Here is a 24371-nt window from a genome sequence, read left to right as displayed (position 1 = left end):
CACTTATGGTAAATATTTAAGTACTTTTGAATTATAATCAAACGCTTGAGAGGGTGGAGTCTAGTAAGTGGTCTCTCGTGTGATGTATTTGCATTGCCATGGATACCGAGGTAATCTCACATTCTCCACTCGGTTGACAGATCCAGGATAAGCACATTGTGAGTAAAGAAACAGATAATAACCGATCCAACCAAGCTACTGTACAACGTTCCTCCTCATTTTTGTACAGCACTGCTCTTTCGGCTATGACGCAAGTGTGTCAGTTCTCACATGTTTCAAATGCCAATGCGATTACATCACACGCGCATACCGCTGCCAACTGGAAGCATGATTTATGTTAAAAAGTACTTCAATATTTATCTTTTTCTCAGCTGTGTCACTTTTGAAGATGTTAATTTAACAGCTGGTGTCGTATGGATGAAGTTATCCTGATAGTCTGTGATTTTTGTTATTTTTCTTCAAATTTGTTCTGGTGAAGAAATTCATGCACACCTGGGATATCATGAGGGTGAGTAAATAATGAGAGAATTTTCAATTTTGGGTGAACTATCCCTTCAAGCTACTAATTGTTTTTATATCTATCTCAACTTCTTCTCATTTTAATCTCAGTTGAGAATTTACCATCAGAAGTTTATCTTTTAGTTTAACGTTTAATTTTCTCCAGAACTCAATTTGGCAACACATTTGTCGAATATTCCTCACATTACTGTAAGCCACCAAAACAAAATGTTGTGTAGTTTTACAGACAAACGAGCTCATTGCATATATGATGCAGTGAGTGACACAATCACCCACGCTGTTTGTCTCTTATATACAGGGAAAACTCAGCTCAATAATCCATATGTCATAGGGAAAAACATATTTTTTAGAGGAAAAATATAAATAAACGTTTACTGTGCTCTGTAAATTTTCTCAATTCACCTGCCTTTGGTGGTTGTGTGATATTGAATGCAGCTGGGATAGTTCACCCAAAAATGAAAATGATCTCATAATTTGTTCATCCTCATGCCATCCCAGATATGTATTACTTCCTTTCATCAACAAAGTACAAACAATTATTATTAGAATAATATCTCAGCTCTGTATGCCCATGCAAAGTGAATGGTGGCCAGAACTTTGAATCTCCAAAAATCACATAAAGGCATCATAAAAGTAAACCACAAGACTCAGAAGAGATATGGTAGGGTGAGAAACATATCAATATTTAAGTAATTTTTCATTATAAGGTTCGACAAGTTGGTGGCAATATGTATGAATCGTGGAAGTGAAAGTGAAAGTGAAAGTGGAGATTTCAATTTTAAAAAGGACTTAAATATTGATCTGTTTCCAACCAAATCCTATCATATCACTTCTGAAGACATTGATTTAACCATTGAAGGCTTATGGATTATTTTTATGATAACTTTTTTGCTTTTTGGAGATTCATAGTTCTGGCCCCCATTCACTTGAATTGCATAAGCCTACAAGAGCTGAGATATTCTTTTTAAAATCAAAATTTTTGTTCTGTAGAAGAGTGAAAGTCACACATCTGGGATGTCATGAGGGTGAGTAAATGTTAAGAGAATTTAAATTGTCATTTTGAGGAACTATCCCTTAGATCTGCCATGCAACACTTGCTTAATGCACTACTCAAAACAGACCTGAATCATTAATCAAGGGCTTGATGATGAACAGGCTGATGGAATGAGAAGAAATGAATAACAGTTCTGGAGCATTAGGATTGAACTGTGAGTTCTTCCCAGTGCTAATAAAGTGTCTTGGGATGAGCATAGCTGCTGTTAGACAACCAAACAAACCATAAAGTGCAAAACATGTATAACTGACCTAACAAGAAGACTGCAGTCATGCAATTTTTTTGCATATTCTGTGAGAAAGAGTCTAATGGAAATATTTTAGAATGCTTCGATTGTATTTCAAAAGGACGTCTGTCATCTCGGTGGACTGATTTGGAAAAGTTATTAAGGAATTAGATGCCCAAAACTGGTCTCTGACCATTTTTATGCAAGGACTATCAACTCAGATGAATGTGAGTAAACTTATTAACACCCAAAAGTCTTGATTCGCTTTATTTGCACACTGCACAGCACAACTCTTAGACAAGGGACACATTCTGTTCCATAAGCCATAGTATACACTACAGTCTAGGATGCACTATTTAAAGTAGTATGCATTAAAAAGTAGTATACACTTAGAAAATCAGTATGCATTGTACATCTAATGTGTACTATATAGTAAGAAAACAAATGTAGAATATAGGATCTTTAATGTACTTGGCATTACATACTAGGTAGTGAACACTAGGTGTTGTAGGGGGTTGTTTCTAAAGGTTATCCTCCATCATAAAGTTTGTGGACTACCGTGGGCTGTAGTGTATGTACTCCCTAGGTGATGTACTGGATGCTCTACAATATAGTATGAAATACAATAACATTTGCACTACAGAATCTAGTATAATTACAAAAAGTGAAATGCATTGCTTAAACCAAGTACTGTATACACTACAAAATAATGTACCTTGTAGTGAGCACTAAGGAGTGATGACTAGATGCTGGAGGTGTTGTTGCTAAATGTTACCCTCCATCTTTCAATCTTAATGACCAAAATAAAGTGCAGACTACCATGTGTAAGTATGTATTTGGTGGTGTATACAATACCAGGTAGTGCACACTAGGTAGTATGCACTACAATCTAGTATGAACTGTAAAAATTAATATGCACTAAAAAAGTAAATGTTACCCTACATCTTGCCATCTTATTCTCAGAAACATTTAGTAGATTAGATACACTGTAAAAATGTGTATGTCTACTCAAAATCAACAGAGTTTGTAAGTGCAACAGTAATGTTTGTGAAAATTAGTATTTATCTTTGAGTGTGTTTGTTTATCACTATGGGATCATCTGTATGTGTGTGTTAATAGTCTCCCCGGGTTCAGACAGAGACTACTTAAGCTGTATAAAAACTCTATTAATCCTGTTCACCCGAGGCCTGCAGTGTCACGCCAACAGTAACACTCAGCCTGCCATTGGACGATTTGTGGCCAGGCCAAAGTCAGGCCAATGACTCTCTAGACAACATCACAGTGCTTTGTCATTCTGACAGCCAACCCCCTCTACTCACACACACATACACTACAAAGCATTATTCAGGTGCAAGCAGCATCAAGAATGTCTGTTAAACATTTTAAATAAATGTGTGTGTGTGTGTGTGTGTGTGTGTGTGTGTGTGTGTGTGTGTGTGTGTGTGTGTGTGTGTGTGTGTGTGTGTGTGTGTTTATTTAGATTCTGAAAACAGTTACACTTTGAGCTGTGGAGTACCTGTCCAACCAGGTAAAGTTCCACCAAAGAGGAACATCACTACTTCCAACAGTAGCTCCTTGCAAACCTGCACAGGTAACACGCACACACACATTCATGCATTTATCGCTCCATCAATTCTCTTGATTATGCATTACTAGAGCTAATATGCATTATTAAATTTAGTGTAGATTAATAAATACGTATGCACTAAAATTAAAGTATGCCTGCACTTTAAATCTTGTATGTATGTCATCTGTCCTCTAGATTTGCAGCTTTACTAAACTGTGATTATTCTGCACAGCTCTGAGACAAAGGCTACATTCTCTCCCATAAACCATAGATTGTACTAGAATCTAAAAGAACAAAAAGTAGTATGCATTACAAAGGCTAATATGCACTAAAAAGTCTATTACGTTCAACAAAACAAGCATGCACTACAATATCTAGTATGCACTAAAAAATCTAGTATGTACCATATCATTACTCATGATTTGTCGGATTACTGAACCTGTCAGTCTGCACAGCTCTGAGACAAGGGCCACATACTAATAAATCATAGTATGCACTACAATCTAAAATAACATTACATGCATTGCATGCTCTACAACTAGTAGTAAGCATTACTAGAGATAATATACACTATAAAATACAATTTGCAATACAATACAAGTTTGCTCTAAAATATTAGGTATAATAGAAAGCATGCACATTACATCTAGTGGGTATTATAGTATGTTTAGTATGCAGTACTAGTATGTATCTGTCATCTTGATTTGCTGATTTACTAAACTGGTTAATCTGCACAGCTCTGGGACAAAAGCCACATCACCTCCCAAAAACCATAGTATGCACTAGAAACCTAGTATGTGCTAGCTACATCTATCCTCTTGATTCGCTGACTAAGTAAACTGGTTAATCTGCAAAGCCTGAAGACAAAAGCCACATTATCATCCATAAACCATAGTATGCACTACAAAATTTAGTAAACACTACAAATCTAGTATTTACTAACTACTATCCTTTTGATTTGCTGATTTACTAAACTGGTTATACTGCACAGCTCTGAGACAAAAAACATATTCTCGTTCATAAACCTGATTCTGGTATGCACTATAAATCTAGAATGTATCCTTTTGATTAGCTGATTTACTAAACTGAAACAAGAGCCATATTATCTCCCATAAACCATAGTATGCACTATAAATGTAGTATGTACTAAATCTGTCCTTTTTATTCACTGATTTATTAAACTGTGGTTAATCTGCACAGCTCTGGGACAAGGGTCACATTTTCTCCTATAAACCATTTTATGCACTACAAACTCTAGTATGTACTGCATACACCCTTTTGATTCACTCCTTACCTTGGCCCAGAATAGCTCTTTAATTATTTTGGCTTTTTTAGCAGAGATCAGACAGTACAACTGTTAACGATCTAAACAAATCTTTATGACTATTGACAGGGCTCATATACTGGGATCTGCAATGACAATTAGGCCAGGTCCTATCGTTCAACCTCATTGAGGTCACACACCCGCTCAGATCCAAACGCACGCTACTATTAGCTCTGGGACTCTCTCATTCCCAGCTCTCAGAATCCGACATTCCCCATGCGGTTTGTTCTGTAGATTTTGGAGAGGTTCAGAGAGACAGACAGGCTGCTTTGAAAAACACAAGCATGCACACACGCTGCTCCTTGTGTTGGATGGGATACATAGGAATGCTGTGAACCTGAGCAAATGACTCTGCTGGCAGCAGGTCTACATGCTGACAGATTTGAAATACACAGACGGGTTTATACCACAGCAGCTCCTGAGGGCCTCTACACAGGGCCCAGGGTAAACACACGTTTCACGGTCAATTCACACATTCTGAAAAACAACAACAACCCCCCCACCCCCCCTGCTCGTTCCAAAACGGCCACATGAACCATAAAGATGGTTCAACCACAGCTCTCGCTTCAACTTCTGACCCTTTGTCTCCCTTCTTGACTTCCTTTTTTTCTATTGATCTTTAATTGTCTCTCTGACCTTGAACTCGTTGTTCTCAACTAGATACTCACATTTTTAATACTTTGGAATGGCCCACTAAGCCCACAGGACAGATTTAGTATTTTGGAATTTTGGAATTCAAAGAGGCCTCATATTTTGTAATTTTCCGTGATTATTATCCAAACTGTGCAAGTCAAAGTCTTTGCCTGTCCATCAGAGATGCTAGCCCAGCCTGTAAAGCAGAAAGCACGGTTTAAGATCAAAGACGCCAAGTGCCATCTGAGACCCCGGAACAAGGAGAAGCACAGAGACTTGGGAAAGCAGGGCTTTCAGGGTAAGAAAATGAGACATTACTTTAAACACTGCAAATTTAAACAATGTTTTGTTTAATGTCCCCTCTAACTCTAACAATTTCCTTACCTTTCCTTGTCTACCCTTCTTCTCCCTTTTCTTGTTTCCTTTCCTTCTTCCTTTTCCTTTTCCCTTTCCTTCTAATTTTTTCCTTCTTTTTCTTTTTCCTCTTCCTTTCCCCTTTCCTGTTTGCTTCCTTTCCCTTCCTTCATCCTTTTCATTTTTCTGTTTACTCTCCTCCTTCCTTTTCATTTTTTTAATGTTTTTGTGTTTTCAAGTTTCTTCCTTCTCCCTTCTCCATCTCTTTTCCTTTCCTTTCCTTTCCTTTCCTTTCCTTTCCTTTCCTTTCCTTTCCTTTCCTTTCCTTTCCTTTCCTTTCCTTTCCTTTCCTTTCTCTTTTCCTGTTTTATTTCCTTCTTCCTTTTCCCTTTCTCCTCTTCCTTTCCCCTTTCCTTTTTGCTTCCTTTCCCTTCCTTCATCCTTTTCATTTTTCTGTTTACTCTCCTCCTTCCTTTTCATTTTATTTATGTTTTTGTGTTTTCAAGTTTCATCCTTCTCCCTTCTCCATCTCTTTCCCTTCTCTTCCCTTTCCTTTCCTTTCCTTTCTCTTTTCCTGCTTTATTTCCTTCTTCCTTTTCTCTTTCCTTCTAATTTTTTCCTTCTTTTTCCCTCTTCCTTTCCCCTTTCCTTTTTGCTTCCTTTCCCTTCATTCATCCTTTTAATTTTTCTGTTTCCTCTCCTCCTTCCTTTTCATTTTTCATGTTTTTCTGTTTTCATGTTTCATTCTTCTCCCTTCTCCATCTCTTTTCCTTTCCTTTCCTTTCTCTTTTCCTGTTTTCTTTCCTTCTTCCTTTTCCTGATTTTTGTTATTTATTTACTTTTTCTAATGATTCCTGTTTATTTCCCCTTTACATTCCTTTCCTTACATTTCCTCCTATCTTCTAATTTCTCCTGGTTCTTCTCCTCCTTCCTTTTACTTTTTCATGTTTTCATGTTTCCTGTCTTCCCTCCCCTCCCCTCCCCTCCCCTCCCATTCCCTTCCCTTCCCATTTTTCCTGCTTCCTTTCCTTTTCCCTGTCATGTCATGTATTATTTCCTTCTTCCTTCTCATTTTCCTGTTTCTGCTTTTCCCTTTTTCATTTCCTTTGTTTCTTCCTTCTCCTTTTTCGTGTTTTCTCTCTTACTTCCTTCTCATTTTTCCTGTTTCCTGCCTTCTTGTCTTGTCTGTTATTTAATCTCCTTTCCTTTTGCTTTCCTCAGCTGGTCAGCTCCCCTGCATTGATGACTGTCAGGTGACATTCGTGAATCTTAAGTGTGACTCTTCCAAAAAGCGCCGCCGTGGCCGAAAATCTCCATCCAAAGAAGTCTCCCACATCACCGCAGAGTTTGAGATGGAAATGAAAGAAGAGGAGGCCTCAGGTAACATTATGCCTGCATGTGTGTAGTTCTCTCTCGTAATTACAGGGTCCATGACTGCAAAATACACAGTGACTCATGTGTATGAGACTTTGGTGGAATCTAACTTTTAAGAGAATGAATGTGAATGTATCCATCTTTTTTTGTGTGTTTCCATGCCAGAATCATGTAATATGGATTGTGTGCGTGAGAAGACCAAACAGAAGCTGCAGAATGCCATGCGCACGCTGAGGAAGTCGATCAGTAAGCAGCAGTTTTATATTCAGTTCTCCGGCACGGCGTATGAGGTGGCCCAGCGTGCTGTGCGACAGACAGAGGGAGATGAGATCTGCAGTATAGGACAGGTCCTCACAGAGGGGAAGTGCGGTGAGCATTAGATTCAGTGCATTGAAAACCCTATACTATATGAATCCTGTGTGTTTGAGTGTGTGCTGCGACTGTATATTCTTGTGTTTCTTTTGTATTAAGGATATTTTTTAAGTGGTATTCTTTAGTAAGTTTTGTTTTAGTTTTCTCAGCATTTTAGGTTTTCTGTATATTTTGTAAATATTTAGTTTCTATTATTTTAGGGCTAAGTTGATGCATTAACTTAATATTTTGTAATGCTATTCATTTCTCAAAAGCCAAAACTGAATTAATTACTAGTTATTTTAGATTTTTATTCCAGATTGTTTTAGTTTTTGTTAATGATGGTAACACTGGTTTGTGTGTTTCCCAGTCAGCTGCAGTGTGGGAATGTTCTACAGTGGAGAACAGGAGCAGTGTGTGATTTGTCCGCCAGGAACCTATCAGGACAGAGAGGGCCAATTGTCCTGTGAGCCCTGCCCCAACACAGAGGGACAGGGCATTGCAGGGGCCAAGAACGTCTCAGAATGCGGAGGTGTGTCCTCGTGTGTGGATGCATATGTATTTCCCTTTAAATCAATAAACAGCTTTGTAATGATAATGACAGGCCTATTGATTATTGGGCTGATTAATGGTCAGGGTCAATATAGGTGAAACATCCCAGAATTCTTTGTTATCATACAAATGTGGATTTCATACCAAGGACTGGACCAAGTGTGGATCAATTTGTGACAGCTCAGTTTCATCAGTCTAGAAGCTCCCTGGTGACCTGAAATTGACTGAGAGCACAGAACCTCACCTCAAAATTATATTATACTATGACTCTCATGTACGGTGAAATGCCAAGTTGAACTGTTTGCAAAGCAATTGAGCAACAGTGGGTTTGACCAGATTTAAAGAAAACAGTTTTGTGCTTTAGGTATGAACGTTTCTTTTCAGGTATGTTAAGAGAGGATTTTAAGATGTGTCTGTTTTATGCCAAGCATGATGTGAAGATGCTTATGTTCAGTTGTGTCACGAAGGGAGAAAGGTGCTATCCATTGTTCCTGGCCAGCTACTCTGCCTTACAGTCTCCATTTTGTTAGGGTTAGGATTAAGGTGTAGGCAGGGTTATGGCAGAGCTGGACTAGTAATCTGGCATACCGTGCATTTTCCCGGTGGGCCGACGCACTTTAGGGCCGATCAGGGGCGTCCTGGCCATCGGGAGCACCGAGCGGGCCGGTGTGTCGGCCGCAAAACTTTTGTGCCAGTTGCTATGTAAAATCCCGGGCCAATTTATCTTCCCAGTCCAGCCCTGGGTAAGGGATTCTACTTCCTACCAGGAGCAAACTGTGGCACCTTTGTATAATGGGCCAGGATGTGGATAGAAAAATTTGCTTTTGTCTTCCCCTTGTGGAATGAAATAAATATGTAGTCTCATAATGTGACAATACACTTCTGTTTCTTGACAACATGAAATTCCATACACAGCGCAGTTAACTATCAAAATGTGATGTACTTGCAAGTGAAACTAATGTAGGGATGAATTTTTAGAATAGAGAAACTAGTAAAGATGCCTTTACTAATAAATGTAATAATTAAATTATGATTTCATATTGACTGTGAATTATTATTTATTATCATTGAAAAGTAAACAAAGTTTAAACAATAAAAATGTAACAACTGAAAGCAAAAATTGCAATAAAAGAAATCTTCAAATCATATGCGATTGTTACTAAATAACTTTAATTTTTTCTCTGGTTGTAGGCCAGTGCCCTGCTGGTCACTTCTCTGCTGATGGTTTCCGTCCATGCCAGCCCTGCCTGCTGGGCACCTTCCAGCCTGAACCAGGTCGTGTGCTGTGCTTCCCCTGTGGAGGAGGACTCATGACCCGAAACACAGGCAGCATGTCCTTCAGAGATTGTGAAGCCAAAGGTATACTGGAATTTCCATAACCTGTGGCACTCTACAAAACAAGAGCACCTTTTATCTGTACAGGGCTGCTTTTGTGCTTATTTGTATATCTATCTATCCATACAGTGCATTGTGCTCCTGGACATCATTATAACACCACCACCCATCGGTGTATCCGTTGTCCGGCTGGTACCTACCAGTCTGAGTTTGGACAGAACTACTGTATCACCTGCCCTGGAAATACCACAACAGATTTCGATGGAGCCACCAATGTATCCCACTGCAAAAGTAAGGAAGTCTATCATAGCAATTCCAAACATTACGCAAACACTATGCAGACTTCCTTTCAAAGACATGCTCTTGTGAAAACATTGAATTCATGTAGATATTTTTTGTCATTCCCTGTAGATCAGCTGTGTGGCGGTGAGCTGGGAGATTTCATGGGCTACATCGAATCTCCCAACTACCCCGGGGACTATCCATCTAATGTGGACTGCGTCTGGGTCATCAACCCTCCAAATAAGAGACGCATCCTCATTGTGGTACCTGAGATCTTCCTGCCTATCGAGGATGAGTGTGGGGATGTTCTTGTCATGAGGAAGAGTGGTATGACATCATGTAACCTCATCATTTACTCACTTTCATCCCATCCCAGATGTGTATGACTTTCTTTCTTCTGTAGAACACAAATGAAGATTTTTAGAAGAATATGTCAGCTCTGTTGCTCCATAAAATGCAAATGAATGGTGGCTGGAACTTTGAAGTGCAAAAAAGCACATATAGGCAGTATACAAGTAATCCATATGACTCCAGTAGTATAATCCATGTCTTCAGAAGCAATATCATAGGCATGGGTAAAAAACTGATACATATTTAAGTCATTTTTTACTATAAACCTCCACTTTCACTTCCACATTCTTCTTCTGTTGTTTTTGGCCATTCACATTCTTCGTACATATCGGCTCCTACTGGTTGGTGCTGGTCAAAGTTGGAGATTGATCTGTTTCTCACCCACACAAATCATATTGCTTCCAAAGACATGGGTTTAACCACTTGAGTCTTATTGCTTACTTAATACTGCCTTTATTTGTGATTTATGGAGCTTCAAAGTTCTGGCCATAATTCAATTGGATTGTATGGACCTACAGAGCTGAGATATTCTTCTAAAAATCTTAATTTGTGTTCTGCTGAAGAAAGAAAGTCATACACATCTGGGATGGCATGAATGAGTAAATGATGAGAGAGTTTTCACTTTTGGGTCAATGATCCCTTTGAAGGAATTAGTCAATAGACAATAGTCCCTCCCATTTTTTCTTAGCCCTGCCGACATCCATTACTACTTATGAGACATGCCAGACCTATGAGCGGCCAATCGCCTTTACTTCCCGCTCACGAAAGCTGTGGATTCAGTTCAAGTCCAACGAGGGTAACAGCAGAAAGGGATTTCAGGTTCCTTATGTCACTTATGATGGTAAGTTGCAGCCCAAGCTCACACTCATACCAACACATGCATACACACATAATTTTACTTTAGAAATGAGGGGGAAATTTGATACGGAATAGGTTGTGGTGCTTGACGAAGTACTAAACTTCGTCATGTAAAATGTCCTGCACCGTTTGTGTAGAATCCTCAAATCATGTGGCTTGTTTAGGAGAGGTAAGCTATTACTTTTTTAAGTGATCAGATTTTTGTGTGGGAAATGTTAAAATGGGGTGGGGAGGGGGACACTTTTAGTTTGGCCATCTTAGCAATCACCTAACAATGCCCTAGGAGCCCCCCTGAACGGATTATTAAACCACATACAGTAGTAACTTGCTGAAAACCCCTAGCAACCACATAGAAACCTCCTAGACGTGACTTTTGTGAAATTCTTCTGTAAAATGTAAAAATATTGTTTTGCAAATATATTCAAAAAATGATGTGTTTGTTGTTACAGAGGACTACCAACAACTCATAGAAGACATTGTTCGAGATGGTCGACTGTACGCCTCAGAAAACCACCAGGAGATATTAAAAGTTAGAATGAAGTTTAAGCACTATCCATCTTTTTCATGAACATTAAGATTTTTAACTGAAGCCCGTTTTGGTTTTCCGGTCTCCAGTGCTTTCATTCACATCTGCATGTGTTTTTAGAGATAATGTAATGTTTGACATATTACATTTGTAAGAATTGCCAATTTAAAACTATATGTGGTTCCATAATGCCGATACTTTACAGAGTCACGATGACCATCTTTTGACAGTGCTTCACCCGTCAAAGTTTAAGGAGTGGGTAGATTACATGAAGCCTGAACTCATTTGTTTTTCAAAATCTGGATCGCTCATTTCAGCATTTTTAACATTGCTTCTAATGGAGACCGGAACCAGAAAACTGTCCAGCAACACTCAGAATCATCAAGTGGTTGGTCAGGAAAACTGCAGATAAGAAACTTTTTAAGGGATTGTTCACCCAAAAAATTAAAATTCACGTGTATGACTTTCCTTCTTCAGCAGAACACAAACAAAGGTTTTTAGAAGAATATCTCAGCACTGTAGATCCTCACAATGCAAGTGAATGGTGATCAGACCTTTGAAGTTCCAAAAATCACACAAAGGAAACATAAAAATAATCGATAAAACTGTAGTAGGTAAATCCATATCTGCAGAAGTGATATAATAGGTGTAGGTGAGAAACAGATCAAAATGTAAGTAATTTTTTTTACTCTAAATCTCCACTTTCACTTTCACATCTGAAAGTGAAATTTAAAGTGGAGATTTAAAGTAAAAAAAAAATATATATATTGTTCTGTTTCTCATGCACACTTATCATATCACTTCTGAAGATACGGATTTAAACACTTGAGCCATATGGATTACTTTTATGATGCCACCATTCACTTGTATTGTATAGACGTTCAGAGCTGAGATATTTTTCTAAATATTTGCGTTTGTGTTCTGCTGAAGAAAGAAAGTCATACACATCTGGGATGGCATGAGGGTGAGTAAATGATGAGAGAATTTTCATTTTTTGTTGAACTATTCCTTTAACACAGTTTTAGTGGCCACTTTTAATTACTTTTCTTTCTTTTTCTTTTCAGGATAAGAAACTGATTAAAGCCTTGTTCGATGTACTGGCTCATCCTCATAACTACTTTAAATACACCGTTCAGGAATCAAAGGAGATGTTCCCACGTTCCTTTATTAAACTGCTACGCTCCAAAGTGTCCAGGTTTCTACGGCCGTACAAATAGAAACCCGAACATTTCTTCCACGACCCCGTCACAATCCCCATCTCTCTTCCTTCTGTTCCACTGTTTCTGTCTTTTCTCCGCTAGATCCCAGAAGGTCTCACTACTGCGGGAAGAGAAAGACGTTTGGCCTTCTTCCTGTCTCAAATATACTATTCGCTTTGTATTTGTCCCTTTGTCCCCTTATTGATTCATTGTCTTTTTTTTTTTATTTGCTAATATTTATGTGCTTGATTTGGCAAAACCCCTATTTGGATGTTTGATATCTACAGTATATATTTGTATATGTATGTATATATAAATATATGTGTGTGTGTGTGTGTGTGTGCGTCGTAAAACTATTTTGCAAGCTTATGGCCTCTTACAGACACACACAGATATATATTCTTATTTTGAAAAGGTTTATTCCTGCCCCTAATGTGCACAAGATCGAGGTTTTAAAATTCTTGGTGCGCTTAAAGCGTTCTTTTAAAGTTGGATTCGCTTCTTGAACCTGTTCTGACCACGAAAATCTCAAAAACTCAAAGCCAGATGAACACAAAAGATAAATGAGAAAAAAGATGGAACAAGACAAAGACTACCTGTCAGTATGAGAGTTAGAGTTATGTGTACATTGTTTAACTAGTATTTGGAGCTTCAATTGCACTTGAATTTTATATTGTAAACTTTAGAGAAAAAGGAAATCTCAGTTACATTTTTCTTTGTTTTATTGTTGTATAGAGATGTTTTACATTGGTTGTAGAAACGAAAATGTCCAAACTGCCCGACACAGAGCTACAAGTTCTTCTGAAGAGAAAGAAAATATTCTCCCTCTCTCCGTATTATATAATACTGTACAAAAATGTCACTTCACACATTTTGTTATAATAATGTTTTTGAAATTCAAAGGTGAAGTGTGAAAATGTTGTGCCGCAATTGCACATCTAATGAGTTTGGGGGCGGGACTACCTGTTTGTTTTTCAAAACGATTTTTAATATCTGAAAAGTATTGATGCGCCATGTTTCTAGATTTGCTTGTTTCATGGGGCTTGTAGCTCTTTTTCAGTGTGTACTTCTTTGACAAGTATAATGCCGCTTGTTTCATGTGGTACAATTATGGTACAATGATTTATTGTTGCTAACCCTCCATATAGTTATGTTACTGTCAATGGAGCATGAAAATTATTGGCAGATTGTAAATATGAGGATTTCAACCAGTCTTGCTTTGAGGTGGTTGTACAGACATTCATAAAGGTTGCGAGGAGATTGTAGATTCAGAACAACAGAGAGGCTGATTTTGGAATAAAGAGCCATATTATGGCTTATTATTACATATCTATTACATAGTAATTACCTAGCACCTTTGTGCTGTGCACAAAGACTCATATCCTGCTCTTGTTGTTGGACTGTGGAAGATGAATGGAGGCTGTTTGTTAAGAAGAACTGATTACATACCAGAAGTATGTGAATTTTGATTGTCGTAAAATCTTTAAATATGTTCATTTCACCTCAATCATGCATAACCAGGATGCATGAGCAGTGTGATCCATACTGAGAGTTTTACATCTGTGTGTGTCTATAGTACTTTCAGTTCTGTCATAGTTCTGTTTAATATTGCCTCTCTATTTTTTAAGAACTAATATAGAGAACAGTTTGCAAACCTACAGTATGTGTGTCTGACAAATCTATACAGTCTTTTAAAGGAATATTCCAGACTCAATACAAGTTAAGCTCAATCAACAGCATTTGTGGCATAATACTGATTAACACAAAATATTACGACTAGTCCCTCATTTTCTTTAAACAAAGCAAAAATGGAGGTTACAGTGAGTCACTTACAATGGAAGTGAATGGGGGCCAAATTGTAGATGGTTTAAAAGTTAAATGTGAAGCTTATTATAATAATAAAAAAACACTTACATTAATTCTTCTGTTCAAATTTATGTATTATTTGAGCTGTGAATTTGTTTAAATCATAATTTTTTCAGTCATTTTAGGGTTTGTTGACATTGCATCGTCATGGTAACGAAGTTGTGAAATTAGTCATAACTGTACACAGTAAAGGTTGAGTAATTTATCACATTAAAATCATGTTTACATGCATATTGTTAATGTCTAGTGACTATACTTTTGAAACAGTGAATATTTTAACATTAAAGAAAAATTGGCCCCCATTCACTTCCATTGTAAGCACCTCACTGTAAACCAGCTTTTTGCTTTTATTAAAGAAAAGGAGGGGAAGGTTAAAATAATGTTTTTGTGGTAATTAATATTATGCAAATGCTGCCGATTGAGTTTAAATTGTGTTGAACCTGGAATATTCCTTTAAAAAGTAAGGTAGTAGAACTACCCCAGGAAATATGATACAATAAAGCTCTCTCACATATACACACACAGGCATGCCATAACATTTAAAGAAGCACAGATAACATTAACGGCATTTGACAGTATTCTGCATTATTTTGCATATGTATTCCAGTTTGTGAGGGTCATTCTAATGCTGCTTTGTTATGTAAGCACTTATTAATGCTTGTATTTCTACCCTTTCTTTAGTATTCACAGGAACAGACAGGAACACACACACATTAATTCAACAGTATACCAGCACACACAATATATCACATTGGCTTGTGTTGTTATGCTAGCACATTGAATACTCTTAGTGAGATAACCGCAGGTTGTCCTGATCTTTTCTTTTTTTACTCACATTTTATTGTCATGTTTATTTACTAAAATATTAGCATGGAACTGTTTGAAGAACTGTTGTCATTAGGAAGATAAAGAATGTATGACCTGTAAAATCAACTAATTAAAACACATCTCAGTGTCTACACACACGCACACACAGATACTGTATAAGTAGCTCAGATGGAAATAATGACTCGGACTGCTGCTGGTGTGGATGTGTAAGCTTTATGAATACAGATATGTATAAGATGTACAAATGTTAGTTTTTTTAAGTTAATATTTACACTAGAAAGTGCCAGTGTGGTGGGGAAGGTGGCAGTCTAACATAGTGGCATGTACGGGACTGCCCCGGAAAGGCTCTGTTGAATAGTGTGACTCCTACCATGGTGAAAAGCACATTAAAGAAAGAGACAACAATTCAGCAGTGCAAAATCAACCTACAAACTTAAGCAAAGGTGTGCAGAGGAGAAAGGAATATTGTTAAGATCTCATTTTATTAATAAATCATTCAAATCTCAAGTTGTTTTCTATGTGTTTTCTATTTCAATTATTTTTTTTTCATTCTCCCCACTTTTATTTATTCATTAGTTTCATTCTTTAGATTAGCTTTGTCGCCACACTGTGGTCATGTCAATTTACATTAAATAAAACAAAAAAAAAAAAAAAAAAAACAGTCTGACCCCAAGGGGGCAGTGTGCACCAACTTAAACGCAATATTCGTTTCCGTAAACGATGAAGGGTTTTAGTCTTAAAAATTCTTGTTATTTATAATTACCATTATATAATTATTGCTATACCTTATTTTTTATTTGTAGGCATGTCTATACGATAGATTTATGTTTTAATGCTATTAGGTAAAATTAACTTTATGAGCATTACATTTAATTATTTTATTTAAACTTTTTTTTTGGGCTCCATAAATGAAGTAATTTCATTGAGAGTTTACTACACACCAGTTTACTTATTTATTCATCTGAATATTATAGAGACGAGTGCGGGTCGACAAAAGGTTCGACAAAAAAAGACTAAGTTTGGATTGTTTAGATGTTAGAACACTTTGCTTTTATTCTCATTGTTAAGTTTTACAAGTGTTACTTGAATTGAAAGTTTAAAATATAGAATAACATCCGCCATCCGCAACCCTCACTAATCAACGGGTGATTTAACTTTGGAGGAATCTTGTCTCATGAATATTAATTACGTCTTGTGACGTTAAGCCAGTGCATCTAACTGATTGGCATATAAATGAGGGGACTTGACTTGACCTTCTCAGAAGATCGGGGCAGCCTAATTAATATTCATGAGCTATGGTTTTCATACAGAAGGGACAGAGATACATCCAGATCAGCGCGCGGGGGCGTGTCTCCGTGACAGCGCGAGACACACACCGGGGCACCATGCGACTCTCGTTCAAACAAACCAGCGCGTGCCTCTGCAGACAAGAGGAGCCGCAGCTTGTTCACGTTCTCACTGGTTTGTCATTAAGTGGGAAAACTCTCGAAAAAGCAGCAGTTTCAGTAAAACCAGGTATGTAAATAGATTTGTTTAAATTTGTATGAATATGTACGTGAAAGGTTGCGCGTTTGTAATTGGTACTGTTTCGTGAAACGGAGACAGTTACCATAGATACAGTAAATTCTTGAATGTTTGGTAAAGATGCGTGATATTTTGGTATTGATATTAATATAATTGTTCCTTGTTAGAACAGCAGACTAAAACAAATGAAAGGGCTCGTGGTCTCCCTGTTATTCCTCTACAGTCCACCGGTCTGACTTAATTGTTAATGTGTCAAATTATATTTAGTAAAATTCTGAATGAATATGCTTAATTAAAAGCATAATACAGTGTAATTTATAGTATTGTAGAACAGCCTAGCAAATGTACATGTCAATTAAGCAGTTTTTGAAAAATAAGTGACTTCAAAAGATACACTTGTAAAAAAGTACCAAAAAGTACGTATTCAATAATTTTAATGTGTATGGTATTTAATTGTTATTATTTATTTATTTGTTTTTGGGAATGTTACCATGGTAATACATGTACCATGGTACCTGATAGCGTTTTTATGATTATTATTATAATATTTATTATTATTATTAATGTTTTTACATTGTTTGCTCATTTGCATGCAATACATCTATTAGTCATATGCCAAAAAGACATTCAGCAGATGTCTTTGAGTACGTTTATGATTTACCGTGTTTGTTAATCTGATCTTTTTAAGATATTTATCAGATGTAAATAATATGGTGATACATTCCTGATCTAAAACAGATATCTCGGATATGTACGTGTGCTATCTGGGGTAGTACCATGATATTCTCTGAAGTACCTTACCCTTATAGCAGACGTACGTCACCCAGATGTCCATTTCATGTGTGTTTATTTTATTATAATTGTATTTTTTTTTTTTTGCGTTGTTAGCTCATCTGCAATACATCTATAATACACTTTCTTTCTGATGTCTGTAAGACATTCATCAAATGTCTTTGAAACCTTTATCATTTAAAATGTTTGTAAATCTGATCTTTTTTAAGATGTTTAGCAGATGTTTAATAGAATGTGATGTTTTCTAGATTAATATATCTAAACCATATCAGAGATGTATGTGATTGCTATCTTGGTAGATTACCATATAAATAACATGGTAATCTTTCAGTACCCCATAGCGTACAGTATATCAAAATACCATAGTATTAATATCATCACTGTACTGTAGTACTATAATTTATGTAAGAAAGATACAATATGATACGATATGCATTTGTTTTATTTTTAATGTTATAACTTTGTACTTATATTACATTTGGTAGCAAAATATTCAGTAAAACGTACTGAGGAAATCCTTCACAAAAACGTATTATGCAATGTTATTGAGACCTTTTGTGACTTTTGGAAGATGTTTATCTGACCAGCAGTATTTTAACACAACCCTGTTATTAAATGTCAGGGTTACAATGTATCCTGATTGAAAGGCTTTTGTTGACCCTCATACTTTTACTTTGTTGGCTTAGTCTCTGTCTTCATTTATCTTGTATGTCATGGCTCAAACTTTTTTCCACATATCAGAATTTTTTTCCGGTTATTCTCAATGTTTTGAGGCATTGTGTATTTCCAAAGGAAGCGAGAAATCTTTCTACTCCTCACTCCTTGTTATATATAAAATAACGTTATGGCTCTCAGGGTGTTTTTTTCTTCCCAAACAATTGTCTCATTGTTTCATTGCATCTTTTTTTCCCCCCCTCAGTCTTGAAAGTGTAGGGATCTCTATTGTTAGAAATAAAAATCATGACGGAATGGTTACCATGGCTTTGTGTCGGATTTCAGCGCTAACACACAGTAGAGTGGGACATACCGCCATCATCCGCGAATCTTATTGTGGGTTTTGATAGTATGCCGCTGTCAAACCTCACATCTGCCTTTATCTTGTTCTCGCACCCTTTTTTCAGGTGTCTTCTGTGTATTTTGATTCCATTGGCATCGGTGACGGACGGCATGCAGTCTCACTACCCCAGCAGCGGGGCAGTAAGGTGAGCCCGCCAATAAATACGTCGATCCTGCCTGGTCCTGGACATTTTCACAGACCTGCCCAAGACTGTCCTGCACCATCTGACCTCATTTGTGGTGGAATCTCTTTAACCAGGCCACCTCAGTGTGTGTGTAACTGAGAGAGAGATAGAGAAAGTGTGTGTCGCCATGGCTTTCACACTTTCTGAAATCATGGCAGCTCGGCGACAGCAACAACAGTCTCAAAGAGCAGGAAGAGGAGTCGTAGAAGTGGACGAATATAGCGCCAACCCAACTCAAGCATTCACCTTCTACAACATCAACCAGGGTCGCTTTCAGCCCCCCCACGTCCACATGTAAGACACATGAACATACACAGCATCATCTTGTTCACTGAAAAATGGAAATTCTTGCATAATTTAGTTATCACCATGTTGTTCCAAACCCGTATAACTTTCTTCCATAGTCACAGTCTCGATTCACTTTCATTGCATTGCATTTGCTTTTTTCTATTCAATGAAGGGTGAAAGTGACTGAGACTCAACATAAGGGCTGAACGATTAATCAAAATAAAATCGAAATCGCGATATGACCCAGTGCTATTATCAAAACACGAGAGCTGCAATTTAATTCAACAAATAAATAGCCTGAATGCTTTTCAATTTACAAAAAAAATAAAATTAATAACCCCATGGTATTTTTATTTTATTTTTATTTTATTTTTTTGTGGACAGCAAGGCAGATGAAAGCTTTTCACTGGATAAAAATGCTGTTGTCAACTTAACTACAAACAATAGAAACTTCAGTTCCTTCAGTTTCCAAAATAAAAGCTTCCGCCAAAATAAAGGCTTGAGGGTTTAACCAGACTCTGTAGCAATGCCACAAGCCAGTTGAGAAATTATTAAAGAAATAAATGACTATTGAATAATAATAATTAATACTATTATCATTATGTGACAGGGCTGAGGGTGGGGCGAGTCGTGATTATACACACCCGGTCACTTATCAGGCTAATTAAGCCTCCGAGAGGGATAAAGGCCGATTGCGGACGGTGGTGCGGGAGAAAGAGATTGTTTACGGACATGTCCGTCACGTGTGGGGTGTGTGTGTGTGTGTGTGTGTGTGTGTGTGTGTGTGTCTTTTGTTTAAGTTGAATCATTAAAATATTGTTTATATTGACAAGCTTTTTCTCGCCTCCTCCTTTCCATTGAACTGCTTTCAATGGAAAGGAGTCGTCGAGAACCGGCCTGGCGATAAAAATAATATTCTCCGCCCTGTCACATTCCTCCCTCGTTCTTTCAGGCAGGGGAGCCCCCGGCATGATGTACACCCCCTTCCCTGGGGGAAGGCGTGCCCTAAGCCCCATCTGCCGGCAGGTCATTCCCGTCTACCTGGATGAGGGAGGGACAAGGGAGGGAAACAGAAATATTAAAAATGGGGGTACTTCCTGTAACAGTGTAGTACCCCCCCAAAAAACACTTTAAAATTTTAACGAGAGCAGGGTTGGTGGTTCGATTCCCAGCCCACTCGACTCCACATTTTCATTGATTTGTTGAACACATGCTAAAATCGATAATGCCTCTTTAACAAAAAGGCGCCTCTAAATGAGTGCATGTTAATGAGAAAGAACTCAAAAGGCTTTACCTCATCTGTGTGATGCATGATTAGAATGATGTTTTTTGTAGTTGTTTTTTATCATCAAGTGACTGTATAGAACAGAAAGGGGTTTAAAAGAGACAGTATTCAATGGCAAATGTGTTGCGTGGATCTCGTCTTCAGACACATTACATGGAACAACTTTTATTCTCAACACGCTGTGAAATAATCTCACTGCTGAATACTTCACGACCAAACTACACAATTACTGGTGAGTGAAATGTAAACATTTATCAGCCAGTTGCCAAATATATTCACTTTAGTTGCATAGCACGAAATTTGGTTGCAAATGCGAGTGATTTTCTCTCATTGAGTGAAAGATCGATCCTGGGATTTAAGAATTCATATCACGAGATTGTTCAATTAAGATTGCAATTAATTGGAAATACAATATTTTTAATATTTCATGGGGTCTTAAAATCTTAAACTACATTTTTTAAACGATTTCTCATTTTTATCTCCTAATTGTTCAACGACCCGTCATCCTATGTTGTATTTTTTTAATGCTGTATTTTTGTGTTTATTTATATCAGTATCTGTGTGTGTTTTGATGGTAGAGGCTGAGAGTGTGGCCAACCCAGCAGAAGATGCTCTAAAGTGGGCCATTCTTATTCAAAAGTCTGCTGTGTCCCTTAGAGACCCATTTCTGCCTATGCAACTGTGTAAGTCATGGGAGTCCGATATATAACTTAATGCAATTCCACACCTCTCTTTCTCTCCCTCTGTTTTTCCACAGGGTAGATCCGTTACCCCACGATGCCCCCAAGCCCCCGGGCTATACGCGCTTCGTCTGTATCTCAGACACACACTCGCGCACTGACACCATTCAGATGCCATATGGTGACGTCTTACTGCACGCTGGAGACTTCACAGAGCTCGGCCTGCCCAGCGAAGTCAAGAAGTTTAACGACTGGCTCGGTGAGGTGTTTTTGTTTCTTCCTATATCCTCCTTATAAACCTGTGTCCCAGTTCTTTTTGTAGACATTTTTTGCCTGCTGTTTGAAACAAAAGCAGATACGTTAGAATGTTACATAAAGTAGCTTGATTTTGAAAGGAGAAATACAGAATTGTAATTTTTGGGAGGAACTATCCCTTTAAATGTACAATGAAACTTCCGGTACTTAAAGTTTCAGAACTCAAAACATCCTCCACAGTCCAAAAAGACCTTTTACTGAAACAAAGATGCTAAAATGACTTTTTCATCTTTCTGACTACATATAAATCAATACTTTAACACATTATTAACCATATTGTTACATTTACAGGTAATAAGGAGGCAGTAAAATAGATACTATTATTTTTAAACACTCGCATTTGCATGGGCATTTACATAGAAGTTTTAAAGGTACAAAAGCAATAGAATTGACCATTTAATTCTAAGGGTTAGCGAGTGGGTGGAAAAATGGTTATGGAAAAACTATTATGTTTTTGGTGAACTTAATATAGTTTTTCCATAGCCATTTTTAAATAATGATTAACAATGGGCCCCAGGGAAAACAAAAAATGCTTAAAACATGACTGATATGACCCTTTTAAGCACTGTCTTGTTTGTTGTATGGATGTAAAGTGTTTATAGTTTGACAGCAACATTATAAATGATCATTAAAAATAAATAAGCAATATTTTAGCTCTGTATACTGAGGCAGATCATTTGGAAAAGTAAGTTTCTGGTTAATTTAATCGATAGGAAATTTATTGACTAGTTTTTGCTTTAAATACATCTTCAGTTACTTTTGAAATCTCTTTTTTTGCCTGTATCATATTCTATTTTAAAATCAAATTGCTTTGTTCAAATCAGATTGACCTGTTTCATTTTGTACATTTAAAAGTTTTAAATTGTTACTATTGTCACTAAGCGTCTGGTGCAAAAATGTCAAATCTCTATATTAAATACAGCACAGGGCTCCTTCAACATGAACAATTTAAGACATATATATATATAAAAAATATCTCCGTTGAAGAACATTTGATAAAATGTTTGGATTATACTCATTTGAATAACAATGAGAATTTAAGGTTTAAATTATCATGCAGACAATCAGTAACATTTAAAGGTCATAGCAATGACTTAATGCTTTAGTTGCAGTGTATTGTACCTCTATAGGAAACATGTACTGAGATGAGGAAGACATAAAAGCAATAATATACACAATCAGAGAGCTGGTTGGTGTTTTTCTTTTCTTTTTCTTTTTTTCGGGTGGGGAATATAGCACGCAGGAGATCTGAATGGATGGGTTAGTCAGCAGAGTGCAGGAGACACCAGTCAGATTACGACTCCCTTGCGTCGGTCCCTTCTTCTTTCTCTTGATTTATTCTCTCCTGTCCCACGTCTCTCTTTCTCTCTGTTTCGTTGTCCTGTGCCAGAAAGAAGTTCTCGCGTTTGTCTCTGTATAAATATTTATAACGTTGTTCATTTTCTCATCTCTATATCTTTGCTCTTGTGTATCTGAAAGAATGCGCTGCGCACATGCATTCTCACCAGTAATGGAATATCGTCTTGTGCCTCAAAATAAGCATTACAGTCTGAAAGCTAAATATTTAAATGTTTTTATTGGGAACACTTATTGTTAACATTAGTTAATGCATTAGGTATCACGAACAAACAGTGAACAATATATTATTTACAGCATTTATTCATCTTAGTTAATGTTCTTTAATAAAAATACAATTGTTTATTTTTAGTTCATGCTAGTTCATAGTGCATTAACTAATGCTTAAAAATACAATACAATACTTTTAATGTGTAGAATTGTGTAGTGAAAGTAACATTAACTAAGATGAAAACTGTAAACGTATTGTTCATGATAACTAATGTTCATGTTATCAACCTTATTGTAAAGTGTATCAGGTACTGTACATATTGATAATGCACATTTTTGGTGTCCATTTGCATACTGAATTTACAGTAGACTTTTAGTTTAGCTATTATTGTGTATTGGTGCACGATATTTTTTTTTATATCAGATTTTTACATCCACATATGAAAACTGTATGATTTTGTGATTATATGTTTCATAATCTGAAATGAATGTTGTGAAATAACTGCAGTATTGTCTTGTAATGTGAATGAGGAAGCAAATAGCAGATTTCTGCTCAACCACGTAATTTGAACAAGGCAGAAGAAAAACTGTTAGGAAGTCCAGATGTTCATGAATTAACAGTGTTAATGTATGAATAATAGTAGAAGTGTTGGTGTGCAGTAGGAGCTGTGTGATTGTAAGCATCTGTAGCTTGCTGCTCATTATATCGGTCATGCAGATTTTAATCGTTTGTTTTGTCACGCTAAAGGAACCAGGAATGGCATTTGTATCATCTAATCTACTGTTTCCTCGAGGCTATCACTGACTGGAGAACACAAGATCCAAGAAATAACCCTCGAGCAAGAACTGTCTAACAGAATGATCTGTAATGAATCCTAGTAATCACAAATCATACTACAACCATCTTGAGATCATAGACATGAAATGGTGAAATGTACTGTTCTGGCAAGGGGGTTTTTGCTCAAGAATGCAAATCAATAATTTTAGCAAGTTTGTGTGGATTGCAGTAGTAGCCAAATTCTTGAGGTAAGGTTTGTAAGATTTTATCTGAGAGTTTCAGGAACAATAGTATTTTTCAATTGATACACAAGATTCAATGTGTATGTGTGAAAATGTTAAAGTCAACATAGTGAAAACAGACTCCCTTTTCTTTCTTAATACATGCTCCTAGTCTAATTTTGAAGGATAAATCGGAATTTCCTGATTCACTCTGAAATACGAATGCCACGTGTGAGTTTTTGATGTTATAATTACCATCTGAGAAACAAATCATGGTTAATCGTTTTTAATGATCTGCAAATTTTTCTATTATGCGACAGTAGCCTGCTGAGGCAAAAATAACCAGCAATAACCATGTAATCATATCACAACTGATTGTGCTTTAAGACACGGAAGGGATATACAGTATGAGCTTGTACAACTGGATAACTGAAAAACACTATATAAAACAAATAAATAGACTAAGTAATTATAACATTTAA

At 36.9% G+C, this 24371-nt stretch overlaps 2 protein-coding genes across 4 annotated transcripts in view; both read left to right on the top strand.

The window, feature by feature from the left end:
* The window catches only part of LOC127639164 (signal peptide, CUB and EGF-like domain-containing protein 1), a 101738-nt gene extending 86040 nt beyond the window's left edge, over positions 1-15698 (top strand). For both annotated transcript variants that reach the window (XM_052121043.1, XM_052121042.1), the window contains 11 exons: positions 3280-3390; positions 5505-5621; positions 6899-7057; positions 7217-7420; positions 7773-7934; positions 9146-9313; positions 9419-9580; positions 9701-9898; positions 10611-10763; positions 11230-11309; positions 12371-15698. In XM_052121043.1, the coding sequence (XP_051977003.1) occupies positions 3280-3390; positions 5505-5621; positions 6899-7057; positions 7217-7420; positions 7773-7934; positions 9146-9313; positions 9419-9580; positions 9701-9898; positions 10611-10763; positions 11230-11309; positions 12371-12523 (1667 nt within the window). In that variant the 3' untranslated portion in view covers positions 12524-15698. The remainder of the gene's footprint in view (positions 1-3279; positions 3391-5504; positions 5622-6898; positions 7058-7216; positions 7421-7772; positions 7935-9145; positions 9314-9418; positions 9581-9700; positions 9899-10610; positions 10764-11229; positions 11310-12370) is intronic.
* An 888-nt stretch (positions 15699-16586) lies between these two features.
* LOC127639181 (metallophosphoesterase domain-containing protein 1) overlaps positions 16587-24371 on the top strand; it is a 56859-nt gene continuing 49074 nt past the window's right edge. For both annotated transcript variants that reach the window (XM_052121075.1, XM_052121074.1), the window contains exons 1-3: positions 16587-16714; positions 18637-19050; positions 21087-21268. In XM_052121075.1, the coding sequence (XP_051977035.1) occupies positions 18884-19050; positions 21087-21268 (349 nt within the window). In that variant the 5' untranslated portion in view covers positions 16587-16714; positions 18637-18883. The remainder of the gene's footprint in view (positions 16715-18636; positions 19051-21086; positions 21269-24371) is intronic.

This window comes from Xyrauchen texanus, chromosome 47, assembly GCF_025860055.1.
Source record: "Xyrauchen texanus isolate HMW12.3.18 chromosome 47, RBS_HiC_50CHRs, whole genome shotgun sequence".
NCBI classification, from domain to species: Eukaryota; Metazoa; Chordata; class Actinopteri; order Cypriniformes; family Catostomidae; genus Xyrauchen; species Xyrauchen texanus.
The sequence above is the reverse complement of the archived record's forward strand: the minus strand, read 5'-3'. Positions and strand labels throughout refer to the sequence as shown.